The sequence below is a fragment of the Trichosurus vulpecula genome, chromosome 8, assembly GCF_011100635.1.
Source record: "Trichosurus vulpecula isolate mTriVul1 chromosome 8, mTriVul1.pri, whole genome shotgun sequence".
NCBI classification, from domain to species: domain Eukaryota; kingdom Metazoa; phylum Chordata; class Mammalia; order Diprotodontia; family Phalangeridae; genus Trichosurus; species Trichosurus vulpecula.
In genome coordinates this window covers 111,943,310-111,956,606 of record NC_050580.1, presented here as the reverse complement: position 1 = coordinate 111,956,606, position 13,297 = coordinate 111,943,310, and the positions used below count along the sequence as shown (strand labels likewise).

The window sequence follows — 13,297 nt, the reverse complement described above, 5'->3', positions numbered from 1 at the left end:
AACTCACCTATTTTCATTGAGGATGCCACCATTGACCCAACTTTGCGAACTTGGAGCTGTCTTTCACTTTTCAGGCCTCCACAAGCTCCGTATCCAGTTGGTTGCTAAGTCTTATCAATTCTGTATGCACACCATTTCTTGCATTTGTTCTCTTCTCTCTACACACATGACCACTACCCTTGTTCAGACCTTTATCATCCCTCACTCGACTATTGTCAGTTCTTAGTTGTTGTCCCTGATTCCAGTTTCTCTTCTCCCTACATCTTCCCTGTATCTTCTAGTCTTAAGGTATAAATTTGCTCCCTTGTTCAGAAATGTTCAGTGGCCTTCTTTTGCCTCTAGGATAAAATACACACTCCTCAGCCTGTCGTTGAAAGCTCTTTATTATTTGACACCAACCTGTCTTTCCAGGTTGGACTTCCCTTTCTGCACTCTATTCCCTAGTGCTGTTCCTTGAACTCTTCATTCCATCTCCTCCTTCCGTGCCTTTGCAAGAGCTGTTGCTCATACTTGAATGCACTCCATCATCTTCTCTGTCTCTTAGAAGAATCTCTATCTTTTTAAATGATTAGCTCAGCTACCATATCCTATACAAAATTTTTCCTGATGCTCCCTCTCCCTCTTGATTTCTCTCTCCCCCTTCAAGTTATCTTGTATTTATTAATGTGTTATTAATGCAGTATCTCACACCAAAATGTAAACTTCAGGGGACCAGAACTATTTTTTGTTTTTGCCTTTGTAGTTTCAGCACCTAGCACTATGCCTTGGATCTAATAACTACTAAATAAATGTTTGTTTAATTGAACGTTGGGCTTAATTCAACAATGACCTACTCCAGCATGGGGAAGACGCTTCTTCATCCTCACTGCGATCACCAATCACCGTTGTGATCACCAGTCCCTTTGTTACAATGGTGATTTCGTAGTGAGGATGAAAAAAAGGGGAGTTTGGGAGAAAGCAAGGCATGGCAAGAAACAGAGTGATAGAAGATTATGTTCAGAAAGGATATTTATGTTCTTTTTCCATGTGTGGTTTTTCTGCATTCACAGCACACCTTCTTGAAGCACTGGTAATCCACTGGGGGCTATATTTCCTGTCAATGGTGACTTTTTTGACTTGTACCTCATAAAGATCTGTGTAGTCTTTTTTCAAAGGTCACGCCTCTGCAAGCCCAGTGTAGTGACTAGCTTGGCAGCGAGAATAAGTTTAGGAAGGAGGGAATAGGATTCTTTTCCCTATTCTTTTCCCTAACAGCTATATGAAGCAAGTCTTGACTGAAGCCATTAACATTCCTCAAGGAGAAGAAAAGCTTCCAAAGAGCACCCAGCCCTGGCAGCCCTGGGTGAGGTCCTGGAACAATAACTGACCTTGGGGACACTAGGGCCTCCCTTATCCCTCGTGTTTTCCAAGGGATATGAAAGGAAGTCTTTTCTGATATACTTCATAGAGATGCTTCTCACCTCCCCAGCCCTCTGCTTTCCCCACCACCAACAGCTCAGGGAAAAAACAACCTGACCGAATAATTAGGCCGTTCTGGGGAGCCTACTGCTGATTTTTTTCACAACTCATATAGAGCCAACAGCCATGCAAAACACTGCAAACCTGTGTTGGCTGCAGATTTAATACAGTGTCCCACCCACACAAATAATTCATGCTTCTGCATTGATGTCCAGAAAAAACAAATCAACAAAAGGCTGGGCTTCTTCGTGCAGAGTGGCCACATTTCCACTGATGCAGTGCACCGGAAATACCCAGGCTCTGGGACTGCAGAGCTAGCATTTTGTGATTTAAAAAAAATTTTTTTTACATGAAAGATAAAAGTGCATTTTCAAATGATTGAAGGTTGGTGGGAGGTGTAAATGTGGGCACTTGTCGCATTAATTCCTCAGATGATTAAGTTCTTTTTCATTTCTTTAAAGCTGTTTGTAGTTGGGTTTGATGTCCTTGTTCTGGGGGAGTATGTTGTAGCAGTTACCAAGGTGACTTTAGCTGACTTTCAACAATTTTCTCCCCTCCATCTTGAGATTTTCTAGATGCAGCCTTGTGTGTTGTTGATTCTTCTGTCACCCCAACCTCCCTGTGACTATTAATCTGCATTCTTATTTGTGCTAGAAGATAGTAGATTCTTGGAGTGAGGTATTCTACATTCATGGACTCCAGCAGTTCCATGTGACATGGATCCCAAGCCCAAGCTCTAATAATAAGAAACAGAAAACCAGGGTCTTAGTGGGACCCAGCCCAGAATACTCTTTGTCTCAGTGGAGGCCACACCTAAAGCTCTTCATCCTGAGACACATATAGTTTTTATGAGTTATACTGTTATACTTCTTGAACTGAAGGCAGCTCTCCCTAATCAGGTTGGGCATAATGGGCAAAATTAGGATGCCGTCAAACTTAGAATTGGTAATAACAGTACGAAGAACACTGGGCCTGGGCTCAAGACCTGTCTTTGCAAATAATTCTCTGTGAGACCTGGAGCAAGTCACTTTCCTTCTCTGGGCTTCACTTTCCTATCTATAATCTCTGAGAGCCCTTCCAGCTTCGTTATTCTGTGAGTGTCTTGGCTCTGGTGCTAAGCTGTTTTAAAGATCTGGTCAAAGAGTATATGCTGAGGAGAAAGAGGTGGGGAGGGTAATTATGGAAAAGGCTGCTTCAGACTACTTTGTGAAAGAAAAGCCAAGTCATAGTCTTGAGACTGACCAGAGAGAGTGAACATATTACTTAAGTAGCAAAATAAACCACCTCACTTTGCCAGTGGTAAATTCTTGCACATTTAGTGTCACCTTCTATCCTTAATGCTTTCTGACTTCCTTGTCCTTCTTCCCAGGCCTCTTCCCTTACCAGCATGGCTTATTTCAGCCATTGCTCCTGAAGAAAAACCAAGAAGCTTTTGATGATCCCCCTCTTCAGTACTTTAACCACTGTGGTTACACATGGGTCTGCTTTTCCATGGCTGGCAAGTCCCAAGATTCTGGGTGGCTCTTAAAGCTAGAATGATAAATAAATTGAGCTTTTCACCCAGCATTTTGATAGACACTTGGGTAATTGTTTTGAGGTTCACAATCCAAAACCAGAATCCGGTCTTTTGAATGGTGTCAGTGGGTAACCAACAGTTCTGATTAAGTGCTTTTGAAAGGTTGTCAGAGCAGCTGAATTTGAAAGAGTAAATGTTACTTTGCAAATGTACCCAGTAACCCAGCTGTGGGGGGCACAGGGTTGGGAATTGGGATTATAGCATCCACCTCGGACTTTCAGTGGGAATCAAGGAGAGAAGAGTCCTCAGACTAAGCCCCACAGGCTATGTGAAACCTGGACTGTCTTTGGGAGGGTAGGTGGTGATATGGGGCTAATGGAGAAGTCTCAGTCTTGCTATTTTGCAGTTGACCCCAAAAGTTGTTCTGCCCAGCCAAAGGCCTCTCATCCTTATTTGCTCTCTGAAGAGAGCCCCATTTCCTCCCCCACAGTGAGGATTGTATCATTTCCTGGCCAGTTAAGGGATGTTTATGTTGCTGCAGCTCCCTGCCCATTGGGGGTTGGGGAGCACAGGCAGGGAAGGTTTGTGTACTCAGAGTCAAATCTCATGTCACTGCCACTTAGGGGTCAACTGGAAGGAAGTTCTGAGAATTTAGTCTTATAGTACACTCCCATCCCAACCTTGGTGAAATGGAGGTCTGGGGTTCTTGAAAGCTTTTGCTGGGATTTAGAGGAGAACCCTAGCCACTTTGGCACAATCTGAAGCCAAGTCCAAGATTGTGGCAACAACTACCAGATTCTTCCTCTTTCTGCCCCAAGGAGACCCCATTATGCCCTACTATTGGGTTATATTTATTTACACCCACCCAGTATGAAGTAGCCTTGCCTGTCCCTCCTTTCTCCGTAAAGTACTGAAATTGCTGGTGTTAATTTGTGCTGAATTTGTGTTTGTTCCGTAGGAGTCGCAAGGACAGTTTAGAAAGCGAGAGCTCAGCAGCTATTATTCCCCATGAGCTAATTCGCACGCGACAGCTTGAAAGTGTACATCTGAAATTCAACCAGGAGTCTGGAGCACTAATTCCACTTTGTCTGAGGTGAGCAAGAGGCGGACCAGATCTCTTAGCTGTCTGCCCTCTAGTGTGAGGTTTGCAGCATCCCAATTTGGTCTCCAGGTGGCGCTCTTCCATTCACAGGACACCCCTTTTCTCCATCCTTTCCCAAACCACCACAGCCTGCTGCAATCTGAAATGTGATCCAAAACACTCAAGAAACCATCAGCCTTTGGCACACACATTTCTCCCAGTGAGGTTGCCTCTTGCCCACAGGGCTGGGCACAGCCTGAGTCTCAGGGATTGGGAGTGGAGGACTTCTTTTGAAGCTTCAGTTAATGTCTGTGTGAAGAGAACGTGTGGTCTTCAGAACCTAGAACTGGTTGCACTGGGTCATGTTTTAGGAATTCTCACACACAGCGTGATGCCAGATTGGGAACTCCATTCTTCTAAACCGCCCCACTGCCCCACCGCCCCCCGCCCCCTCCACACACACACACATCACCATGCTTTACGCCTCTAGCTAGTATAGATGGGAAGAAGTTACATTTGCAGGAGGATGGGACTAACTGGTCCAGGCCATTGTTACCAAGAAGAGGCTTCTCCTCTTTCATTTTCTTTCAGCCCATGTCAACCACCACCGTCCTTGCAGCTTTAGGGGGGCGGGGGTGGGGAGAAGACTAGGGGGAAGGAGGTGCCTTGAGTACATTTCTACCTCTATTGCCTTCAGCCTGTCACCTGCACTAGTCATCTCATAGACTCTAAAAGCTAAGAAATACTGAGTCACCCCTCAATCCATGTGGTGACTCCGCCTTCTCCAAGATAAAAACAGTTGACTAGGAAAATTGTTTCAGCCCACTCTTCTTAGGGGTGACTGGCTGTCTGTCCAAGGAAGCCTGCCATTTCTCCAGTGATCAGTTTTGTGAAATCCTCACCTTGGAAGAATAACAATGTTTTCAGCACCAGTCTGTCATAGGACAAGGCATTCTGGAAGATTGGTATTCATTCTTCTTGTTGATCTTCTAATCCAAATTGACCAATTTAAACTCCAAACCCAGTGCTAGCCTAGAGGCTCCATCTAGGACCAAGAAATCCAGCTGTGCCCCTTCTATCACTCACATCAGTGGCAGAAATACAAGTTCTATAGTTGGAACTCTACTCAGAGTCCCATAGACAGAATCAGATGCAGCTAGGCTTTTCCATGGCCCTTTGGAGTTCAGACCTGGGTTTGATGTCACAAAAATTAATAAGAATAACTCCCTGACTCAGGAATAGTAATCCAGAAGAAGAGCGATATATTTCTTACCTTTCCTCTCCCCTGCCTGCTAGGGTAGTCTAGTTATTGGGTACTGGCCAGTGGAAAAGGTCTAGAGCAGAAACTTTTTAAATTTGGAATTTCCATCATACTCTGTAAGTTAGAGGCCTTCTGCATCTCAGTAAATAAGAACTTGGATAGGAACCAGTAGGGAGGGGTGGGCCTGTACAAATTCAGAGCCCAAGCCTAGGAAAGACTCCTTCAAGGCTGCTCGTATTTAGACTCGGCTTAGGCCATTGGTTTGGGGATGGCTTAATTCAGAGTAGTCTGGTGAAAGAAAGAGCAGAATTTCACAAATAGTGATATTTATTCTACTGTTTTACTCTCACTGTCACCCTGTGTATTTTCAAGGGTGTGGATTGGGAATAACTTAACATTTAACCACCATAAATTCATTCATGCTTTTATTCAACAAATATTTACTGAGAGCCTCTTATTCTCAGTACCGTGTTTGAAGTCCTTGGGTTGGTTATTCAGATGCCAGGCCAGATGTGATAGCAAAGATTTTATAGGGACAGCATTAGGAAGCAGGTGCAGACATAGGCTCAGAAGGCAAGATTTGTCCAATAGTAAAGGCTAACAGGTAGAACAGTGGACAGAGTGCTGGGCCTGGAGTCAGGAAGACCTGAGTTCAAATCCAGCCTCAGACATTAGCTCCTGGACAAGTCACTTCTCCTTGTTTGCCTCAGTTTCCTCATCTGTAAAATGAGCTGGAGAAGGAAATGGCAAACCCCTCCAGTATCTCTGCCAAGAAAACTCCAGATGGGGTTACAGTCAGACATGACTGAAATGACTGAACAAAAACAACAACAAAGGCCTAGCAGACTAGACCGCCAGCACAGGCTCACAGGTCTAATTCTTTCCTTTCTGCCCGCTCACAGAGAGACTTTGGGAAAGTCCTATTGCTTCTTTGTGCTTCAGCTTTTATCTTTAAAATGAAGGGATTGGACTAGATTATTTGCTAGCCCTCCCATCTCTAGCAGTGTGTGACTTTGAGGGCTTAGAGCTACTTAGAAGAATGGTGCTGAGAGAAGTACCAAGAAAGAGCTTATCTTTAAAGGCCCTGGCCGGGCATTTGCTTTGGCTCCTGCCTCCAAAAGTAGAGGAGAAACACTTTGGCTCCACTTCCTTCTCAACCATTTGGAGGGAAGTTTTAGCAAGAGCATAATACCTAATGGGCCCCCAGAGACAATGCCATTCATCCATCTTGGGACTGTTCTTCAGGAGCCTTGCTCCTCATGTTCTCCGTTTTTGTCCCTCACAGGGGCAGACTGTTACATGGACGGCACTTTACATATAAGAGTATTACGGGGGATACAGCCATCACATTTGTATCGACGGGAGTGGAAGGCGCCTTTGCCACCGAAGAGCATCCGTATGCAGCTCATGGACCCTGGTTACAAGTGAGAAGGCCTTTTTTTCTTCTCTCTCCTCCTCCTTTCCAGAGCCCAAGGCCCTTCTCTCCCCATCTGGCTCTATTTCAGAGGATCTAGTGGCAAGTTGTTTTTCTTAGACAATGGACGGGCATACTCTATCATAGGATGCCCTAGGACAGTAGGTATTGTTTGAGGGTAACTTCAAGAAAGCCCTCATTATCTGATGGACAACCAGAGCATGGTCCTTATGCTACCAGCACCAAGGAAAAATTCTTCCAGAAAACAAAGGTATTGCAGATACCTCCCTGAAGGAACCAGCTATGCTTCTGGCCAGCCACTTATACTGCTGTGTCCAAGCCCAGCTTTGTTTCTACAAAAGCCTCACAGATTTGAACTTCCCCCTTAAATTTTGGGGTAGCAGAACTTTCTGTGCTTTAGGAGTGCTAGGGGAAATAAGTGAATGTGGGAACCATCATTCAATTAGTGTACAGATCCTTGTGTCCCACACATGCAAGAATCCCTCTGGACTTTTATCTGAAGCCACAAGCATAGACCAGACACAGCCAGGTTCTGGGGCATGGGTAACACCTAAATTAGCCATCTTTCTCCAGTACCAGTTGTGGCTAGGTCTGGGCCTAACCACACAAGGAAGGAATCTACTTGGTATGTTGGAAGCTCTCATTCCTTTGTGTACTTTTTTGGGGTGCAGAGCTCCAAGCAGCTCCAGAATTGGCTGCTAGGTATGGAATAAGAGGCTGCTGGGTCTTTCATCCTACATGCCACACTTCCCCCTCCCCTCCCACCTTTAAATCCTCTCTTCTATCTTTAGCTTATTGTCATTTTGGTCTGCCGTACTTCCAAAGCCACTGGAGAATGGTTGGGGAGGGTAGGAGGAGGGGGCAGGGAGTCATACCTCTCTACCAATAGAAAAAGAAAATCATATATCCTACCTGTAACTTTGTAAACTATAAAGCACTATACATATATCATCTATGGTGGTGGTTATTATCTGGAATGGGGAGTGACTCTTCATCTCATTTGTTTGGAAAAAGGAATTGTACTGGTTCTGGAAGTAAACAGTATTAACTAAGATGGAGGGAAGGGTGTCCTTAATGTTTCTTTGATAAATATGTATTTTGAGGGGGGAGGGCCTGTCTGCCTGTATCTGCCTGAGCTGGCAATAGAATTTCTTCTCCTCCATGCCCCCGCCCACTAAAAAACCACCAACCCTTAATTAAAACAAACAGAAAACAGAGGATACCCTACTACACAGTACAGACCAAGCCATGGTAGAAATTGAATCTTGTCCTTTAGGGATATTGTGCTCCATAAATTATCTTGACTTTTTCCACAGTCATTATTACATTGTTTCATAACAAAATTACTTTGAACCATAAAGTTATAAATACATTTTTAAAGTCCCACTTGGTAACATTAGATTTCTGCCTGTGTGCTGTTGGTAGTTACTGTAGCAAAGGTTCTGAAGTGTAACACTTGAAATGAGCCCCACACACAAGTGGAAGCGTCTGCTTCTGTCCCACTCCTCTTCCCCATTTTCCCCACTCACAGGCCATGCCCTCCTAGCATAGGCGAGCTTCTCTGTTCAGTGGAGAATGTGAAGAGGAGGGCCTCTTCCCCCTTCCCCCTAGACAGAGCATGGATCCTGGGGGAGGGAGAGCCCTGGTGCTGGAGAGAATATATGTGACACCAGCACAGCCCCAGCCTCTGAGAGTTAATGATTCATAATTCCCAGCAGATGATGCATGCTGACAGGTCTCAGCAGAAATGTCCTCAGGATAGCATTAATATGTATTAAAGGTTCAAACAAACTTTCTCAGGAGAGAATAGATTTGGGTATTCCGAACATGGGAACACGTTTCATTCAGTTACACTTCAGAAAGAGCCCTTGACTCTAAACTGGTATTCAGAATTCAGCCAACACTCCTTTACTTATCAGCAGGGGAGCTTCCAGGCCATAAAGCCCAGAGGCCCCCAAACTGCTTCTGTGGCTAAAAAGGCAAAGAGGCAGGTGCTGCCACTGTCCTCCAGTGGGTCATGGGACTAGGTCCTCCAGCCACTGCCCAGGCTTCCCCTGGTGGTTGTGATTGAGAAGCCAGGAGAACTCTGCTGTCACACAGGTTGCACTTCTGACTGTTCCACTGGCCCTCAGACAATAAAGCCAGATGAGCAGGACAGCAATTTTCAAGTTTGGATTTGGGGGCTCAACCGCACCCCAAAATACCCTAGAGACCCAGCTGTGACAATGAAGCTAGGCTGGATCAATAGACCATTCAGACATGGCTAGGCCTTAAGTATAGGCTCCCAGCATATTTGGGGAAGCCACAGGTGAGGAAGGGAGATGACCTTCTTTGGCCTCTGAAAACCAGTGCTAGACTTTGCTCTCCCAGCCCCCAATTTACTCATAGGCAGCCCCCTTAGCAGGGACTGGGCACACATGGCTCACTGACACTACTATACATGCTCCCCAATAGTGGGCCGTTGCCCTGGGAACCCAGGGGAAGTGGTGGGAACGAACCCATCCGCCTCACTGTATTTCAATAAAGCTGCTGTGCTCAGAGCTGCTTAATCAAAGGCTTGTGTTATTGGACTCATTAGTGTGGTCTGCTACAGGGGCCTGCTCACGTGGGAGCTCCCAGGGAAGAGTAGCATGCGCTCTTTCTCCCTTAAGCACTCTCTGGCTTCTGAGTTGTTTCTCTAGTCCTTTCTCAGGAACCCTGGGAAACCCTTAGAACCTTTCCTAGCCAGTCACCTAGTCCTCCCAAGGACTAAGCAAACAACAACATTTTTCATGACCAACCATTTGAGTCCATGATCTTACTGTTGCTGTCACTGCAAATTCACATTGTGGCAATCTGGAGCTGTAATCACTTCCAGGTTTGTAGATCTCACTGCAAATGAGTCCTGGATGCTGTAGGCTGATCCTGTCAGGTATTCCGCTGAGTTCCCGAGTACTGGACTTGCAATTATAAATGAGTGCACAGTCAGTGGTCTTTCACCCCTATGGACAGAGCGTCTTATACTAACTGTCCTACCCCACATAGGACTACAGTCTCTTTAATACTCTGAGCAAAAATGGCCCTTACCCTCCCCAAAGATTGGGTATCTTATCAACACTGAGAAGAAATGGAGACATTTCCCAAATTGGCCAGGCTATTTTAAGGGATTCTAAGGCTTCTAGGAGCCTAGAAGAGCCTACCAAGGCCATCAGGTAAATAGATAAAAGCTGCCTTTTCACTTGGCTGTCAATCTCCCTTTGCTACTTAGGGTTGAATTGGGAGGAGCCAAAGAATAACTTTCTTGCATCAGCCTCTAAGACTTGGAAGCTTCTCCTCCTAGTCTTGGCACCTTGCTTTGGCTCCTAGCCCAGGTCTGTTATCTACTGGGGAAAAAGCACAATGAAGTCTCCTATAAGAGAGTCTTCCCATCACTGCTCTTGAAAAAAGAGATAGGAGAAGGAAAGGCATAAATACCCAAGGGACCATGAGGAACCTTTAGGCCCTGTGAGGAGCTCAGCTCCCTTGGAGGTCCTAGAAATGGTAGGAAAAGAGAGTGTCACAGAACCAATCTTTCACCCCTCCCACTCTGTTTGGCACTCCTACCCCCCAGGTTACTGCCTCCTTGGCCCATACCGAGTACCTACTCTTTATTTTCTCCCCCACACCTAGAGAATGTTGTCTACTCGTGGCCTGTTCCAGTAAAGTGAAGCAGTGTTTGCAATGATAGGGAGTGTGAAAGAACCTTCTAATTTTACATAGCCACAGAGAGCTATACCTGACGAGAGGTAGGCTTCCTTCTTGACTCTCGTTTGTTTCATTTCTGCACTTTTCAGCCTCTCTTTGAAACCAGGAAAGGGGCAGGAGGGGGTGGGGGATAATTTTAAGATTATCAACTCTTCAGCGAACCGAGGGTCCTTACAGAGAGGGGAAAAGCACCTCTGGAACATAGGTTGTAAACCCTAAAAGTGTCTCTCTCCAATCTCCATCCCAGAGACTTAACAAGTCTGTCAATATTGCCCTCTTAGTTTTCTGTATAGGAATCTGGCCCAAAGAAGAGGCCACTAGGCAATCAGTATTTGAAATAGGGGAGCTCTTGAGCCAAAAGGTCAAATCAGGCTCATATCCTCACACACAATGATATTTTCCCCAGCATTTAAAGTTTTTGTGAAGCTTTTTCAGTCATATAATGCTTGGCAGCTTGCACAAGTGTCCCCCTTTCCCTAAACATCTCCCACTAGACATTGACTCAGAGGCCTGTCACTTGGAAAAGGTTAGAAATTGGATGCTGCTGTGTCTGCAGAAATGTAGTCTGCTATATTAGGCCATATTGGAGAGTCAAATGGCTAGGTTTAGTTCCCAGCTATTCCTCTGACTTAGAGGTCCAAGAGGTAAACCTTGAAAGTCTCTGACCTAAGTCACAAGCCAGTACCTAGTGTTGCTATCATAAAACTGGGTTCTAGTACATGTACAGGTCCTTTGGAAACCTTTGAATATTTCCAACTATGAACTGAGAAGAAAAGTACATGAAATTCTTCTCCTAACAACAGACTGCCTCACAGATCTGTGGTAACAAGGGCATCTAAGCTCTGGCTTCTGCTTCTAGAGGAAGAGGAAAGACTGGACCCCTTTTTAGACAGTTGTTGATATCTTATTTTTTATAGTGCAGGCAGCCCAGGGTACTTGAAGCCTGATGGCCACTGCAGTGAACTTTCTACCACCTACTGAGAACAGGAAATGAAACTTGAGGCCCACTAGGCTACCTTTTTGCAGGAGCCTGGGCCAGGCCTGGTGAAAAGGGATAGGAGGTGCTCCAGTTTGAGTTCGGGGGGGCCTTAGCATTGTTGCAAATTAAATATTCCCCATCTCTATGGCTGCATGTACTAAAGCAGCTCCTTGGCAGGCTCTGTGAAGAGTGAAAAAAAAGCACATTTCCTTCCCTGAAAGAAGGGGGAGAAGAGAGGAACAGCCAAACTTGTTGGGAAACAAGAACATGTCAACATTTAGAGCAAACAAGGCCCTGGACAAAGTGTGGATTGTCTAACAGGAGGGAAGGAGTGGGCATTGTCAGGCACTGTTTGCAGACTCAGAAATATTATTGACCACAAATGTTTGAATTGGTGTCAAATCAGCAGCAGCTGTGCTCCCTCCTGCAGCCTCGCCAGGATCCCCGGCACAGCCAGGCTTGCCCAGGGTAGGCACTGATGAAAGATATGTGGCTTCTTTTCTGGTTCATTTCTAGAACTTCCCAGGGATAGGGAGTGTGCAGGGTGCTTTTTATTCTCTCAGCCAACCAGTTTGTCACCAAGCACGTGATTTGTGCTGATGTCACCTTCTGGCCTAATGGGACAAGGCCAGAGCCAGGAACTGAAGCCCTGTCTATGGCCTGAACCTGTGGGAGAGCCACAAAATCTTTCCCTACCTTCCCTTTACCACAACTGAACTATTTAAAATTGATAGAGCTACAATTGGCTCATCCCCCTTCAGCTGCCCTAAGACTCTCCCTTTAGGCTTAGAGCAGTAGTATCAAATTCAGATAAAAAGGGGGGCCACGGATCCATACGTAATGATCTCTGCAGGCCAGATATTAATGAAGAGTACCTTTATTCTATTGTATTTTTATTTATTTTGTTAAATATTTCCCAGTTACATTTCCATCTGGCTCAAAGTTAACACCTGCAGCCAGTGTTTGACATCTCTATTCTAGAGCAAGGCCATAAGTCCTGCTTATTCTGACCAGGAGCTTTTAATCCGGGTTAATTTGTCTCCTTCATCCATTTCTTGAACACATGTAGTTCAACACCTAAGTCTTGGAATAGATAACAAAGTCAGTCATCAACACTGTGAAGGTAGAACACCCTATTGAAGTTAGAGTAGCTATTTCCTTGACTGTGGAGTAAGTAGTTGGACCAGGAGATCCAACCTTCAAAACCCACTGTTTCCTTCTGGGAAGCCACTGTTTTTAACCTTCTGCCCAACTATACATCAGAAACACTAGGGATGGGGGAAGGGAGAAGGGGAGAAGAATATTTGGAAATTCTAGTCTAGAGATGTTTCCTCCCTGCTCCCCAACCCATCATCGTAAGCTTAAGTGTCCTCCCTTTAACCATATGCCACTGCAAAAAAAAAAAAAATGGAATAGGTCAACTACAGGGACATTATGTAATCAGAGCACTTCCTAGGCCTAGTAGATGGGGAGCATCCTGGCCATCGGACTTTCAGTACATTCCCCTGCCACCTTCCCCCAAATGTAAGAAGGATGCCCAAGGCTAGGTCCTCATCCTTCTTCAGACACAGCCAGATTTCATGAGAGGGTAAGGCAACCTCCAGCAGAGACACTGTCAGCTTTAAGCGTAGCATACTAATAATGGTTTCATTTGGCTCCAGGACTGCACATACTTTTCCCACAGTTGCATCACAACAGTTGGTCTGTTACTCTTTGGAGAGCACCTAAGCTGCTCCATCATTGCTATCTCTCTTCAGCGTCCTGTTGATAAGATCTGTTAACATTCTCCAGGCCCAGTTCTGAAATATACAAAGAACAGAACCTATTTGTTCAATCTGAGCTTC

The 13,297-nt window shown here is 45.3% G+C and overlaps 1 protein-coding gene across 2 annotated transcripts in view; it reads left to right on the top strand.

Moving 5' to 3' along the window:
- The window catches only part of SUFU (SUFU negative regulator of hedgehog signaling), a 143,598-nt gene that overhangs the window by 119,662 nt on the left and 10,639 nt on the right, over window positions 1-13,297 (top strand). For both annotated transcript variants that reach the window (XM_036735626.1, XM_036735625.1), the window contains exons 9-10: window positions 3,933-4,067; window positions 6,602-6,740. In XM_036735626.1, coding sequence (XP_036591521.1) covers window positions 3,933-4,067; window positions 6,602-6,740 — 274 coding nt within the window. The remainder of the gene's footprint in view (window positions 1-3,932; window positions 4,068-6,601; window positions 6,741-13,297) is intronic.